The sequence below is a fragment of the Elephantulus edwardii genome, unplaced genomic scaffold (assembly GCF_000299155.1).
Source record: "Elephantulus edwardii isolate Elephantulus edwardi_28Jun2011 unplaced genomic scaffold, EleEdw1.0 scaffold00230, whole genome shotgun sequence".
Classification (NCBI taxonomy): domain Eukaryota; kingdom Metazoa; phylum Chordata; class Mammalia; order Macroscelidea; family Macroscelididae; genus Elephantulus; species Elephantulus edwardii.
Genome location: NW_006399980.1, coordinates 1,880,431 through 1,895,757, shown reverse-complemented (window position 1 = coordinate 1,895,757; position 15,327 = coordinate 1,880,431). Strand labels below are relative to the sequence as shown.

Below are 15,327 nucleotides of genomic sequence, written 5' to 3'. Positions count from 1 at the left end.
CTTACATGTAGATTTTTTTTTTGTTTCCTTGCTATGATCTTTGTGAATTCAAGTGTTGTGTGTGTGAATACTTTCAGATTTTTGATGGAGGTATCAGGTGATGCCCCCAAACCTGGAGTTTTTCAAGTGTCAACTGTGTATGCGTGTGTGTTGTTTACTTGCTTCTTTGTTATTATCAAGGGATCAGACCTAGTACTTTGTAGGAGAGTCATGTGAACACACTGGGAATATCATGTATGAATACAAATGAAGTCAATCTGGGCACCTGATACTCCAGAGGTCAGCCATTGCTCATCAATCATCAGTCTTTTGTTGGCCTAGCATATGCCAGGGGAAAAAGGTGGAGGAATAATGGGCTCTCCCTGATCTGGTATGTCATCCAGACAGACTCTCCCCAGCGATCTAGCCTTCAGTGAGGCAGCCCAGCATGGGAACAGGAGATGGTGACAGCCATGACTCTGACTTGGTTTGGAATTGCCCAGAGTGCTCTTATTAACTCAGGGGCATCTACGAGAGCAGAAGAACCTTAGTATCTTCCAAAATATGAAGAAACAGTGGAGGGAGAGAGCCCTGATTTAATTGTAGCCTTCAAAGGAAATTGCAGTTAAATCTCAATCTTTTAGAAAGTTTTAATTGAGTTTGCGTATTTGAAAAAAAAATACTATGACTTATTTTGCTTTAGCCATTGCTTTTCCTGTACCCTACATAAGGACATCATCTTAAATGTAGACAAATTCTATGTGTTCTTAGTTGATTTCAAACTAATACTATTTTGTATAGAATAAAAGAATTCTATTTCTACCCCTACACCTTAAAGGACATACCATCAAGTCAGAACTGACTCATAGCTGACTCATTAGTGGATTTTCAGAGGCAGTAAACCACACAAGAGATTTTCTATCTTTCTCCCCTGGAGCACATGGTGAATTTGAACTGTGTGCCTTTGGGTTGACAGCACACCTCCTTACCACTGAACCATGATTATGATTAATTCACCAAATTTCAGACTATAGCTTAATCTTGGAATTCTTCAGCAAAGTTCATATGAAAACAAGTTCTGTAAATATAAATGGAAAACTTGCTTTCAGTTGTGGATTTTTCTAATTAGTTCCTGAACAGAGTTATCTAGAAAAAAATGTTGCATCGCACACACACACACACACACACACACACACACACACACAGATTGTGAAGCTATAAAATGCCCACTATTTACATAAAAAAATACAAAATTAAGTTTCCCAATTCATTTTAACGTAAAGAGAATATGTTAAATGGGTGAAGTAGTATCCACAGAAGCTGTGGTTTGGAATGGAGATGTAAGTTGGAATGCACATTTCTCCTGGAAAAATAATAACTGAGTTCTTGCTAAGGAGGGAGATAAAGGGAACTTGGACTTCTTCAACTTGCATTTTTGTTGTTGTCAATTGTACCTGGGTCATATCTAACACCTGACAACTCTGTATATACCAAAACAAAATATTACCCAATGACCCCTAATTTGAACTGAGTTTGTTTCAAATATGTAGAGTTTGGCACATGACATGTGTTTACTGCTCCCTAATTCTTACAGCATTACATTAAAAGACATGGCAGAGTCTAATATATCCAACAATGAAATAATCCAAGCAATCATCATCATTTTGAACAGTAGGAAAAAAAAACATATTAAATTGATTTGAGTATATGTTTAAGTTACAAATGTTTGCCATTTGTTATTTCCTGAGTAAAGATTTGAAGATTGCTGACTTCTCAGCAAGAATCAACTGTTCAGAAGGCAAAATCTTTGAAGCTTTCAATACAGTCTTTAAACCAGGAAATGACTTTGTCTTACAAAAATAACAGTTTTCTTTACATATTAAACATGTTGTGTATATTATGTATTTGTTATTGTTACATCCCATAGAGCTGGAACTGACCCATAACTGAAACCTCCAGCAAATGTTTTCAGAGGCAGTAAATTGTATGAGAGGAGACAGTCCTTTTTTTCTCCTGTGAAACTGCTGCTGTATTCAAATCACATGCCTTCGAGTTGACAGTGCAAATTTTTACCACTAAACCACGTGCTTCCTATATAATATTAGCAAATAGTCTATAAAAATAAAAAATATTTCCAAATACATTACAAATAAACTATTGTTGACCTGACAGATGATGTGATATAAATATAACTAACACAATTAAAATACTAACAGTAGCCAGGCATGCTGTACATCCCTGTCCGTAAGCTTCAAAGCACCAATCAGACTTGCTGCGATGTTGGATCCCCCGAGGTTACTCTTTCATATTCTTTTTTTGATTCTTTACTTTTATGGTTTCTGTACCTGGAAACATGTAGAAATAAAACTATTAGTACTATAGCAAATAAGAACTAAATCTTTTCGTTAAAGGAACAAATACATAAACCCAAAAAAGTACATTAGCATAACTCATGTCCTTCAAACTGAGAATCAATTTAGACTCATAATAATCATCTCTTGAATTTCTGAAGCAGTAAATCTTAATAGGAGGAGACTATTTCATTTTTCTCCTGCAAACGCTGATGGGATAAACCATCATTGCCAGCCCAACAAAGTCAACTTAGGTATAGATTGGGCAAGCAATAAAAAAGAAGAAGTAAAGATTTAGAAGTAAGTTGAGGAGAGATGGTAGTACAGAGGTAACACCTTTGGCTGATAAGCAAAGGTCAGTGGTTCAAACCCAGAAATTGCTCTGTAGGAAAAAGATGTGGAAGTCTGCTTCCATAGAACCCTGGAAGTTCTATGGTGAAGTGACCAATAAAGATTAACTATTTTAATTTTGATTGCTGATAACATTATATAAATATGATGGACAAGAACTAGGAATGGAACTAATCTAGTGTAATATTCAAGGTATTAGTTTTTTTGGATTGTATTAACATGGGGGGAAGTAAAAGGAAAAAAAAGGAGAAACAAGAGAAAGGGGAGAGAAAAGAAAAAGGAAAAAAGACCTCAAATTTAAATATAGTTGCATGCTGTCCTTGTAAAACTCCCAGGCTTCATTTTTATATTAAGGCCTCTGAGATGCTCTGCAGTAGAGGAGTTCCTTTAACTCTATTTTACCATGCCCTTCGATGATGAGATATATTCCTTCAAAACCCCAAAACTTGCCTTAAGTCAACTCGATTTGTTGTTGTGTACCATCAAGTTGTAACCGACCCATAGCTGACCCTCCAGTGGATTTTCCGAGGCAATTTAATTTCATGAGGAGATTGCCCATCTTTCTACCATGGAACAGCTGGTGAATTTGAACCATGTGTTGCAATGCAGCTCCTCACCACTAGGCCAGAACTTGCCCATAGAATTTCCGAGGCTGTAGTCTTTGTGGAAGCAGACTGCCTCACATTGCTAACACAGAGTGGAAGACAGATCCAGTCTTTCATTTAGCATCCTACCAGTCAACCACTGTACCACCAGTATTCTCTGGCTTAAATACTAAGTTTTTGAGGCCCTGGGGTTATTATTTAGAAGAGATATGTTTTGTATAATATCAAATTTGTTGTTGGTTGCCCTGGTATGAACTACAGCTCACAAGCACTTTTCATAACAAAATGAAATATTGCCCAGTCCTATACTTCATGATCTTTGATACCTTGGGCCCTTTTCTACTGCTGTTATGTCAGTTCATTTCACGGAGAGCTTTCAACATTCATGATTATCTTTTCTTTTTGTTAAAAAATGATGTCTCCCCCCCCCCCCCGGGGGTTGGTCTTTCCTACATAGAAGATAACATTCCATTTTTACATTTCATTGACTGATTTTTGGACGTAGATCTATAGGACTTTCTTCCTGATATGTATTGATCTGGAAGTCTACTATGAGTGACCCTGCTGGTATTTGAAATACAGTTGGCACAGCTTCCAGTACCCCAGCACCATGTACCTAACTCACCACAGGATTACAAAAGTGACAGCCAGGAGGTCAGATATGAAATTGGGTGTTAATGAATTAAACATAGGCAGCTAAGTGTTATTACTTCATTGTCATGATTATCATTGGCTATAATAAAAATGGGGATCTCCAGTGATGCATTCAATGGCTATGCACTCAGCGTTTAATTAAAAGGTTGATGGTTTTACTCTCACCAGACTCTCCCAGGGAGAACGATTTGGCAGTCTGCTTTTGTAAAGATCACAGTCTTGGAAACTCTATGGGACAATTGTTACTCTGTCCTATAGGGTCAATTGAGTTGGAATTGGCTCATAAGCTGCAAGTTTATTCTACAATTAGTATTAGGAGAAATTTTTAGATCCAAGATCCCATTTACCTTGCATAACTCCCACATTGCAATCAGGTTGGAACCCAGTCGTGGTTAAACCCCCATTGGGTTTCTAAGGCTGTAAATCATATGGGAGGAGAGTCCCCATCTCTTCACTGAGGACCCATTGGTGGATTCAAGGCCTTTGAATTAATAGTACAACTCCCTATAGACTAGGCCACTAGAGCTTCCCATCTTCCTAGAAATTCAGTGAAAAGTAGTCATAGTATCGCATGCTGACTCTGACCCTAAAACTTCTTTGTAAATATTGTCAACATATATCCTATTTTTGCCCTAAGTGAAATTTTGCTCTTATTTGTACAAAATTTATAGGTCTTCTTGTGTAGAGGGATATTTGTATATGCATGAAAAGAGCATTATAGGAAATAATTTACAGGTAGAATATTAAAAAACAAACAAAACCCCCAGACTTACCATCTGCAGAAGTAGTACATGGAGCCAGTGAATATGATGAGAAAAAAGAGAGTAAGAATCACGGTCAAAGCCACATATTCTGTGCTTAATGGTTGGTGGACAGTTAAAAAGAAATGTTCACATCGGACACCAGTGTATCCCACATCACATCTGAAAGAAAATGTGAGACAAAAGATCAATTATTTAGGGGTAAATATAAAAATCAAATAATTAATTAATTATGTGAGAACAAATTTTAACTTCATAATATAATACAAGAAATAGAGTATTACCAAAAGTTATAAAGATTAATTAAAAGAGTGACCTGAACACCAAGTAGAGCTCTTTTTATTAGTATTAACCTGGCAGGAAGTTTACATATATGGTGAATTTTAAAGATTTGGTTTAGCAATAGCATTACTGGCAATTTGGCATCACGTTTTATAAGTTTTTCAGGTTTAAGTGGGAGTTTTGCCTGAATCAGTGGCGTCTCATAACAGCTTGGATAGACATTCAATGAAAAAAGTTATCTGCATGGGAGGGAAGTATTGAAATCCTCCGTTCTCTGCACCCCTGCAGTATGTCTATCATTGGAAACTATTTGTTTCCTCTTTTAAAGAATTTGGTTAATAAAGATTCTTACAGTACATAGAAACACAGGGATTTATGGGATGATTTTAATAAATTAAGAAAAGGAGAGAGAATATAAATTTCTTCAAAGTCTTTTTTTGAAGAGATACTATTTACCTGCAGTAATGTTCACTCATGTCCACCAAGTAAATGCATTGTCCATGCAAACAGTAGCCATACATGTCAGGACTACACTTTGTTATTGACACTTGAGCGACCCGTGGATTGTCTTCTGTCTGAACTGTGAAGGAAATGGTAAATTGAATACATTCTCTTTCTTTCTTTGAAACATTAACCACCCTTTCATAACAGTAACCACTAAACTACTTCAAGAAAGCATGCCATGTCCATCAACTCAGAAGTGGGATGTCTCTTGAGTTATCACACACTCTGGGCCAACAAGGAGTCACTGGATGGTGAAGATGGCTACTGAGCTCAGCTACTAACTGAAAGATTGGAGATTCCAGTCCACTCAGAGACAACTAGGAAGATAAGCCTGGCAATCTATTTCCCAAACACCAGCCATTGAAAAACTCTGTGGAGCATAGTTCTACTTCAACACACCTGAGGTCCATGACAACTGGTTAGAACAATAAACAAACATCTGAATCAGAAGGCAAATAGCTAACAGACTCAATGGGATCTGAGCATTTAATTCTCGAAAGACTTTTAGGTACAAAAATAAATCATGGGATACATTTAAAAGCATGATCCTCCAAAGTAGATATTAATTTCTTTTCGACGCAAAATTTATCTCATTTTACCACTCTCAAAATCATTCTGAAACTTGTCATTCCAAGTGCAAATTGCAAGCTGACAACTAATTAACTCAAGAATTTTCAAGCCAGCGAGACTTAAGCTGGTGTCTTTTGGAGGTGATCATCAAAGAAGTCAATCAAGGTGGACAACATCTCTACTAGTTACTCTCCAGCAGATTTTTAGAGGCTCGGGAGAAGACTGATCATCTTTCTCCATTGTTAATAGTAACATCTGGGCAATAAGAAGGCAAAGTTGGAATGAGAAATGTCACTCCCAGGAAAATACACCCATGAAAAGAAGACACTCCATGAGAAACAGCTTTGTAATCTACATTTAAATTTGACTTTTTAATGTGAAGGATCCTAATATGGATAGCTAAAATCAAGCAACCACCAAAAAAGCCCCACCACTATTTGATTAACTTTTATTCAAATAACAATCAAACAACAATAAAAACAGCAGCCAAAAAGAAAGAAGACAAATTGCCTTCAGAGATTTTAAAAATTAAAAAAGACAAGAAATAAAGTGAAGTTGCTATGGATAATATCCTATTTCTTCAAGATAGCCTTTGAACCAACAGCTGAACTATCTAGTCCTTCCTTAGAGCACATTAATAGTCCACTGGGCCTCTATGAGGCTGGTGGTTTGAATTCATTTAGGGTGACTTGGAAAAAAGAACTTATGATCTACTTCCAAATTCTCATTGCCATTGAAAACCCAAGAGTAGAATACAGTTCTACTCTGAAAGAGATGGTGCCACTTGAGCTGGAATTGATATGACAACAATTAGTTTGTTTGGAATTCCTGAGGGAAAAAGATTGTGCCTTACTGAGTTCCCCTTGCCTAACAGTGTTGTTTGACATGTATCAGGTTTTTGTTTTTGTTTTGTTTTTTTTAAATGAACAATAGTTACTGGAGCAATAACTGGAAAAAGACATCGTTGTTCATCTTAAAAAAAAAAAGAAGGATGTGTATTGTGAACAAAGCTTACATAGTCCTGCTTGCCCGAAATTCAGTCCATCTGTGTGAACTCTAATAATCATGACTGGCCAAAAAGAATCTCATTTTTTTTCAGTTCCCTCTCTCTTCAAGATCAAATTTTTATGTACCAATAGATAAGTGATTCCTCTCCTACTAGTTTTTACTCTTACACAGTGAGCTTACCCAAAGCTGTGCAGTTATCATCTGGTTCCCCCGGGATGCATGATGGGATCACAGTCGCACCTAGAACTGCTTGGAGAAGATGGAAGCCTGTTGGTGGGTGGAAATAAAATAAATCATGACTGTTCCAGGAAAAGAAACCTTGATCCTATCTACACCTTCAGTATTTGTAGATTCGTTTTACATTTTTAAATAATTTAAGTCCACCAAAATCATAAAAGAATCAATGGAGACTATAGTAGTAATTTAATGAATGTCCTATTAGTGTTTCAGTCTAGCAGGAAATCTCAATCAAATGCCTTTGAAAACCCACTGGCAGGTCAGCTATGGGTCAGTTCTGACTCGACAGTACTCAACAACATAGTATATAGTTATCATGATTCAAGAGCGAGGGCTACATGGTGGAGGGGACCTGGGGGAGGGTTTGTAAAACAATGAAAGAATCTTTTCTTTTACTTTTCCATAATTTTTGGACTCATGTACTTATAACTTGTTAGTCAAATTTGTGTCTTCTAGGTTGCAACACCCCCATGATACATCTTCAAGGATATGAACATGTACGGCCAAGCACAATCAATAAGAGTGCATCTAAATTCCAAAATCAATCTCCATAATAGTCTATGTGTTTCCTACTGCCAAAGGGGCCCTTTACAGTAGTGAGAGAAGATCTTCACCCTGAAACCCACAGCGTCCCTTTTCAGCTGGAAGTAGCTAAGAGAATACGCCATCCCCTTTTCCTTATGACTCAGGGTGAAGTCTCTCTCAGGGAGGAATGATAGGGAATGGCAAAGGACACACTGACAAAGAAGATTAATCAGAACTGGCTTTGACAAGCACTGTGGCATTTGGACAAGAACAAACTGGGAGGAGGGTAGAGAGAATAGTGCAACAATGAATGAGTGGAAGCCCAAAATCTCTGTAAATGTTTATGAAAATTAATAAAATATAGGGGAAAAAAAGATGTGTCTTTTTGTGAATGTTTCAAAGTTAGCTCTCTGAAGACATAATTTTGGGAAATTCTGTTGTGTTTGTCCATTTCTTCAGATGATGTGCTCAGGCTTATATGTACACACACATATGCATATTCAAATAAAAATCCACTCAAGGTAACCACTAAACAGGAATTTCAATCTGAAATACATTCATTACTACATTGAGTGCCTAAGTTATCCTTAGCAATGTATTATACATGAAAATAGATTTCAATAAAAACCAAGTAAGCTACACAAAAGCAGAATATATCTTATCTAATATGAGAAAGAGCACTCATGATTGTTAAACCATATTGAACTCCACAGATAATTTTCTATAAGTATATTGAAAGTTTGAACAAGGTGTTTCATCACCAGATTCCACTAAAAAGATAAATGTTGAAAACCAGACATCGGAATGACTCAAGCAGTTTCTGAATGACAGAGAGTGTGATAAGAAGAGTGCTTTTAATTGCACGTATGTTTACTTAAGAGAGTTTATCCTCTTCTGTTTAATGTGTCTAATGTTTGCACTTCGACTACCCCTTCTATTCTTGGAGTAGGTAACAGCTATGTCGTTAGTATTAATGGTTCTAGTGGTGGTAATTGTGTTAAGAATAGTTAACAATTAATATTTCTTGAACATTTATCCCATGCTAGATCTCATTTAATCCTTTCACGACTCTTTGGGGTAAAATTATTCTTATTTTTAGATAAGAAAAAAATAACTTTCCCAAAAGTATCAAACTGTGTTGTTAATTGTCCACATCACAAAATTTTGAAATAGGAAATAATACTGCAGTATAATGGGCATTATGTAGAACAAGCTAGGGTAATTTTAATTGAGGTAGATTATTAAACTCTATGGGGAGGCATATGATAGAAAAATCATTTCTTCAAGAAAAAAATTAACTACATGCTTTTCTGTAAATTAATTAACTTTCCAGAGCTTTGACTCTCTTACCAAACAGAATTTTTGAGGAGACAAGTAAGATGGTACTTTTCTGAAGTGTGTGACATACTGCAACTTACCAATTTCCAGTCTCTCACTTGTATATGAAAAGCTTTACTATAGGTCATAGTGTGTTGCACTGATAACCAAAAGGCTGCATGTGTCTGATGAGACAAATCCACCAGTGGTTTCTCATGAGAAAGACCTGTCATCTCTTAAGATTTACCCTTCAGAAACTCAAGGGAAGGTATGTCTGAGTCAGATGGTAGGGAGTTGAGGTGAGGGAGTGGAGTTTTAATATGTGAATGGTGCCCTCTCCTGGTCTCTATTAAGACTGTATGTTTCTTTTTAACATATGTCTTTTAATGATGAGTTTATTCCTTGTAGTAATGGGCACAAATGTGTCAGAAATAATGAAGATTGCACAGAATAGGACAGGATTCAAATCTGTTGTCCATAATACCACCAATTCAACTCAATATAAGGATTTTCTTTTTCTTCATCAGAAGACATATGTATCTGTTAGGAAGATTGTTTTACTTCATGTGACAAAAATTAAATTATGTATTAGCAGCAATGGAGAAGAGTATTGAATATACCATGGACTGCTAGGAGAACAAACATGTTAATCCTAGAGAGGTTCAAATCATGCTGCTCCTTGGAGAAAAGGATTCTAAAGCTTTATTTGATATACTTTGAACATGTTGCAAGGAGAGACCAGTCCTTGGAGAGGGATGTCATGCTTGGGAGGGTGGAGGGACAGCCCAAGAGAGGAAGACTTTCAATGAGATGGATTGATTCAGTGACTGGGGTAATGGGGATAGGTGTGTCAGAGACAATAAATTTGTCACAGGATAGAGCAGAGTGTAGGGCTATTGTACATAGGATCACTATGATTAGCAAGCGACTTGATGGCACATAACATCACATGGTATTTTTTAACATTTTATACTTGATATATTCAACAATCATCTGAAGAACTATTAGCCCCAACCAATCAAAGTACAGTTTAATGAAATGTTCTTCCCAAGATCCCATATATAATGGCCTTATCATGTTGCTGTTATATACTGTAGAATCAGCACCAACTCATAGCTGACCCTCTGACGAGTTTTCACAAGTAGTTAATCACATGGGGAGGAGATTGCCCATCCTTCTCCCACAGAGCACATGGTGGCCTTGAAACACATGCCTTCGGGATTGCAGCACAGCTTCTTGCCACTAGGCCATGAGCGCTCCCTATATAATGGCTTTAGAAGACAAAAATTTGGGGTCAATCTTTTTAAGTTAAGTCTAACAATCATCCAGAGATTTGAAAACGCTTATATTACAAGGGAGTTCTAGTGGCCTCTTGTGTAAAGAGTTATGCTGCCAACACACAGGGAAAATGGTTCTAATCTACCTCTGCAGGAGAAAGGTGGACAACTGCCCCTCGTGTGATTTGCAGCCTCTGAAACCTTGCTGGAAGGTCAGCTAGGACTCAGCTCCTATTTGACAGCAATGCATTGAGTCATTTTCTTGCAAGGTTTGCAACTATTTCCTCCTTAGACTTTGTTTATCCTACAATATAAATACTGTTTCAATTAATAGTATTGTACTTACTGCTGTTGTTGTTGTTGTTATGTGCCGTCTAGTTGCTTGCGACTCATAGAGACCCTATGTACAACAGCCCTAAACCCTGCTCTATCCTGTGCCAATCTCACTGCCTCTGACACACCCATCCCAATTATCCCAGTCACTGAATCAATCCACCTCATAAAAGGTCTTCCCACTGCTAGGTGCCATTAAATCGAATACGACTCATAAAGACCCTATGTAAAACAGACATGAACCCTGTCATATCCTGTGCCAGCCTCATAGTCTCTGGCGCACTTGTGCCCATTGCTGCATTCACTGTGTCTATCCATCCTCTTGAAGATTTTCTGTTGCATTGACCTTTCCAAGCATAATAACACTTTCCAAGGAATAGTCTTTCCAGCAACATGTCCAAAGTATGAGACACACAGCTTTGCCATCTTTTACTCCAAAGAAGAGTCTGGCTGCAATTTTCATTTTTCCAAGACATGTATGTCTGTTCTTTGACAGTCCATGTGGGATATTCAATGCTCTTCTCCAGCATCACAACTCAAAGACATTAATTCTTCTTCTGTTATTCTTATCCATTGTCCAACTCTCAGATGCATAGTAAGTGATTGAAAAGACATTAACAATGGCTAAAGTCGTTATCTCGCCTATAAATTAAATGGAGCTGAAAACCTGTTAGAAATCCCTTGATTCTTTTGGAAGCTAGCTAATTGTTTTGGGGTGTTGCTTCTTTATCTGTTTCTGGTTGTCTAGTTGTTATTGGTCTTTCCACTGCCAGAAACCTTGTTCCAGTTGTCCAGGCCCCAGGTGAAATATTTGTCTTTGTTAATTAAAGAATGCTCACGAGGGTGTGTCTTCACAAAAACTGGCCTTTCTTTACCTGCGACGCTCCCTTGGACGCAGTCCATTGCTTGGGATGGTTTCTATGAGACTTACTGCACTAATCCAGCAACTGAATATTTTGCCAATGAAACGGCAACTACTACTAATAGTAAAAGGCCCTCTGAAAGGAAAGTATTTAAACTGAAATATGTGGTCAATAAAATAGCAAAGTTAGTTCGACACTGTGTCCTTATGCACAGCTCTATTGCTTTTAAACACTGTTCCTCAAGCTTTCCTCCACCTCCTCTCTGGCCCTGAGCGTCACCAACAACAGTAGAAGAGTCACAGCGGTGATCAGAAAATTGAAAAAGTTCAGCAAAAGAAGATTCTGATGTACAATCTCTATTAACTTAAGAATCAGAACTGATGGTTGTAAAGGCAGACAGAGAGTAGAGTATATACTAAAGTTATAAAACTATAATATTTTTATTTTTTCCCCATGTCTTTAAGGAGCTCTGGTGATGTAGTCCCTAGAGACTTGAGTTGCTAAACCAAAGATTATGTCTCTCTGGATGTTCAAATCCACCCATGGCTCCAAAGATGAGCAATTTCTTTCTGTGCAACTGACAACTTTAGAAACCCAATAGAGGGTCATCTATGAGTAGGCTTCAACACAAAGACGATGAGTAGGTACAATAGCAATTAATATTATCCAATATTTGAATGATCTCTCTATAACCTAATAGCAAATGTTAGAGTTGAGTTTTTGATCCTCAACCAAGGGTCCCTGCTATGATAACAATTCACTATGAAGCTGAAAAGTTTGGATGTAAAAACAAATAGGTAAGTAACTTCTATAAGAACTTAAAATCCAAAGGAATTCTGTGCAGGCCAATACAAGATAGATTGACTTGGGAACTGAAAATTAGAATGGGAACTTCTTTTCAGATGATGCTATAAAACTTAAAATCCTTTCAGAGCCCATTACTTCTGACAAATTTCCAAATATGTTTTAGGGCTTTGAAGTTCACCTATTCATCTCTGTGCCTTCATCTTTTTTCGAGGTCATGTTTCAGTGAAATCTCAAGATGCCAGCAGGAAGTGGTGCCAGTGACTCACAGGATACAAATCACCTCTTCCCGGTGAGTCAGGGCCGAGCCTACACCTTACACAATGTTGGGGGTGGTGCGTGGGAGAGGGTGAGTACCATCACAGGGATGGGGGTAGCATTAAATATCGTGGGCCCTGGAGCACTACGAAGTGTTTGCTCAAGGCCAGGCAGAATGCCAGGTATAGGAAAAGCCCTTACTACTTAATGCACACAATAGCTTTTTACCTTGCTCCTTCTGGTGACACTGAGAGGACTCCTCTAAAGGAGGCTGACGCAGAGGAAGTAGGGATTCCATGACCGGCTAAGTGGGCCACGCTGGCGAAATCACTAGCAAATCAAGGAATAAATAGATCTGGAAAATAGCCAAGCAAATCAAAACGATCCACACCAAGATGGGGTAAGTTAAAGAAGGAAAGAAATGCACCTAACTCTCTTAGTTTAATCTTTTAAAATATTCAGACCAGAGCTGCAAACTCACAATGAATCATAGGATTTGTCTGGCCCAAACAGGTAGGAAAATCCGCTTTGTTCACACTTTTGCTGTGCTCACCTGTCAGTCGAGTCATGGACTGTTAGTTTCCGTCCATGGATCTTTTTCCGTGGATGTCTGTGATTTAGGATGTGTTTGTTACATAGTAAGCATCTTAAGTTTTACACACTTATAAGAAGTAAATATGCTTTCACCTTTCTCATTTGTCTTTTCTCTCAAAATTCAATTTCACTTTCAAATCTTACTTCACCTTGGCTAAAATACTTTAAATTCATTACCATATCGTAGATTGAGGACTTCTAACATCATTTTATAGTAACAGTCTAAAATATATGTGAACACTGAAACAACTTTGTCTTCCATCAGTAATCATTCTCTTCATAGAATTTTTTTCATTTTTATTTTATTATTTGTGTGTGTGTGTACCGTCAAATCGGATCTGAGTGTTATAGAAGGAGATTATCCCTCCTTCTCCAGCAGAGCATCTGGTGGATTTGAACCTCTTAGCTCTGGGATTGGAGTGCCGCTTCTAGCACTAGGCGACCAGAGCTCTCTGTCATAGAATTCTTTTATATATATGTACCAGCCTTAAAATTTCATTAAAAGATGGATATAAAAATTAATTACAACTATTTGAGATAAAACAGCAGGAAATCAGAGACTAATGTAATAGATATCAGCACTTCTTTTAATTTTAAATTGAAAGCTAGGAATATGAACATAGAAATAACATATGACCCAGCTATTCTCCTGCTGTGAATATACCCGAAAGAAATTAGAACTGATACCCAAACAAACATTTGTATACCAATGTTCATAGCAGCGTTATTCACCATTGCAAGAATATGGAAGCAACTCAAAGTCCAAACACAATCAAATGGATTAAGAAATTGTGGTATGTTCACACAATGGAACACTATGCAGCACCCTGGAGCAACAATTTTGAAAATTACTACATAACTGGGAGAGACTGAAGCGCATTATACTGAACGAACTAACTTGATCCCTTAAGGACAAATACTGTGTAAGAACATTATTGTAGAAAAAGAAAGATAACTAGTAAGTTGTGTATGAGGATCCAAGTAGGAGAGGGTGGGAGCAGAGAGGTAAGGATGAGCAGGAGGAAATCAAAGGGTCACATAATCTGGCAAGTAGAGAAAGGGAGAGTAAAGGAAAATGGGAAAGATTGGGAAGGGACAGTAAGTCACATTGAACTATGGTGATTAATTTTATAAAACATAATGAACAGGAATGATTGCACAAAACACAATGTAAATGAATGATAGTGTAAAACACAATATACATGAATTTTATAAGCAAAGCAACATAAAAGAAAATATTTTTTAAAAATCGCTATGAAGTCTTTATTTCTACTTGCAAGAAAAGATTTAATTTTTTCCTGGCTCAATTATTTTCAACTTTGACTTTTTCAGTGAGACCATTTGCTTTCATTGATAGAAGAAATGCTGAGTCAAGAAGCTTTTCCAAAATTTTGTTATGAAATATAGACTTTGTTACATATTTTGTGAAACACGTATGTACTCCTGGACTCTGAAGTAGGAGGAGGAGCAACACTGGAGATGGACATCATGCTTGTAAGGGTGGAGGGATGGCGTAAGAGAGGAAGACCTTTGATGAGATGGATTGATTCAGTGACTGTGGTAATGAGGACAGGTGCGTCAGAGACAATAAGGTTGGCACAGGATAGATCAGATCTTAGAGGGAAAAAAAGAAGTTTTAGTGTTAGGTGAGCAAAGAGGGCAATGTTAGAATAAGGGTGACCAGCAGCTCAATAATGGAAAAAAAATGAATGACTCCATCATAAATTCTATTCATTATTAGGGAAGATTTTGTTAAAAAAAAAACAAACCCTTCAAAACTCATTGTCATAGAGTGGTAACTAACTCAGAGCTGACCCTCCAGCAGGTTTTCAGAGACAGTAAAGGGCACTAGAGGTGATTTCCCATCTTTCTTCCATGGAGCAACTGGCAGATTGAAACTGCCCTGTCATGTTGGCAGCACAACTCCCTACTGACCAAAGCTCCATTAATCACAGGCCCACACAATTTGATGGGTGAAGGGAGGGGTGGGTAAAGGAAATGGGAAGAGACGGTGTGAAAAACCATGCATATGAACTTTGTAAACCAGTAAAAAA

At 37.4% G+C, this 15,327-nt stretch overlaps 1 protein-coding gene across 1 annotated transcript; it reads right to left on the bottom strand.

Moving 5' to 3' along the window:
* Positions 1-2,242: 2,242 nt before the first annotated feature.
* On the bottom strand, positions 2,243-12,977 carry EREG (epiregulin). The gene is made up of 5 exons (XM_006898470.1): positions 12,908-12,977; positions 7,246-7,332; positions 5,440-5,563; positions 4,714-4,863; positions 2,243-2,324 (listed from the first exon to the last, which is right to left on the bottom strand). The coding sequence occupies exons 1-5, from the start codon at positions 12,975-12,977 to the stop codon at positions 2,243-2,245; spliced, it is 513 nt and encodes a 170-aa protein (XP_006898532.1).
* Between the last annotated feature and the right edge of the window lie 2,350 nt (positions 12,978-15,327).

Coding starts and splice junctions, on each gene's coding strand:
- EREG (XM_006898470.1), bottom strand. CDS start 12,977: ATGGAATCCCTACTTCCTCTGCGTCAGCCTCCTTTAGAGGAGTCCTCT. Junction 5,564..7,245: donor TGATAACTGCACAGCTTTGG/GTAAGCTCACTG, acceptor TTTCCTTCACAG/TTCAGACAGAAGACAATCCA. Junction 2,325..4,713: donor ATGTACTACTTCTGCAGATG/GTAAGTCTGGGG, acceptor ACATGTTTCCAG/GTACAGAAACCATAAAAGTA.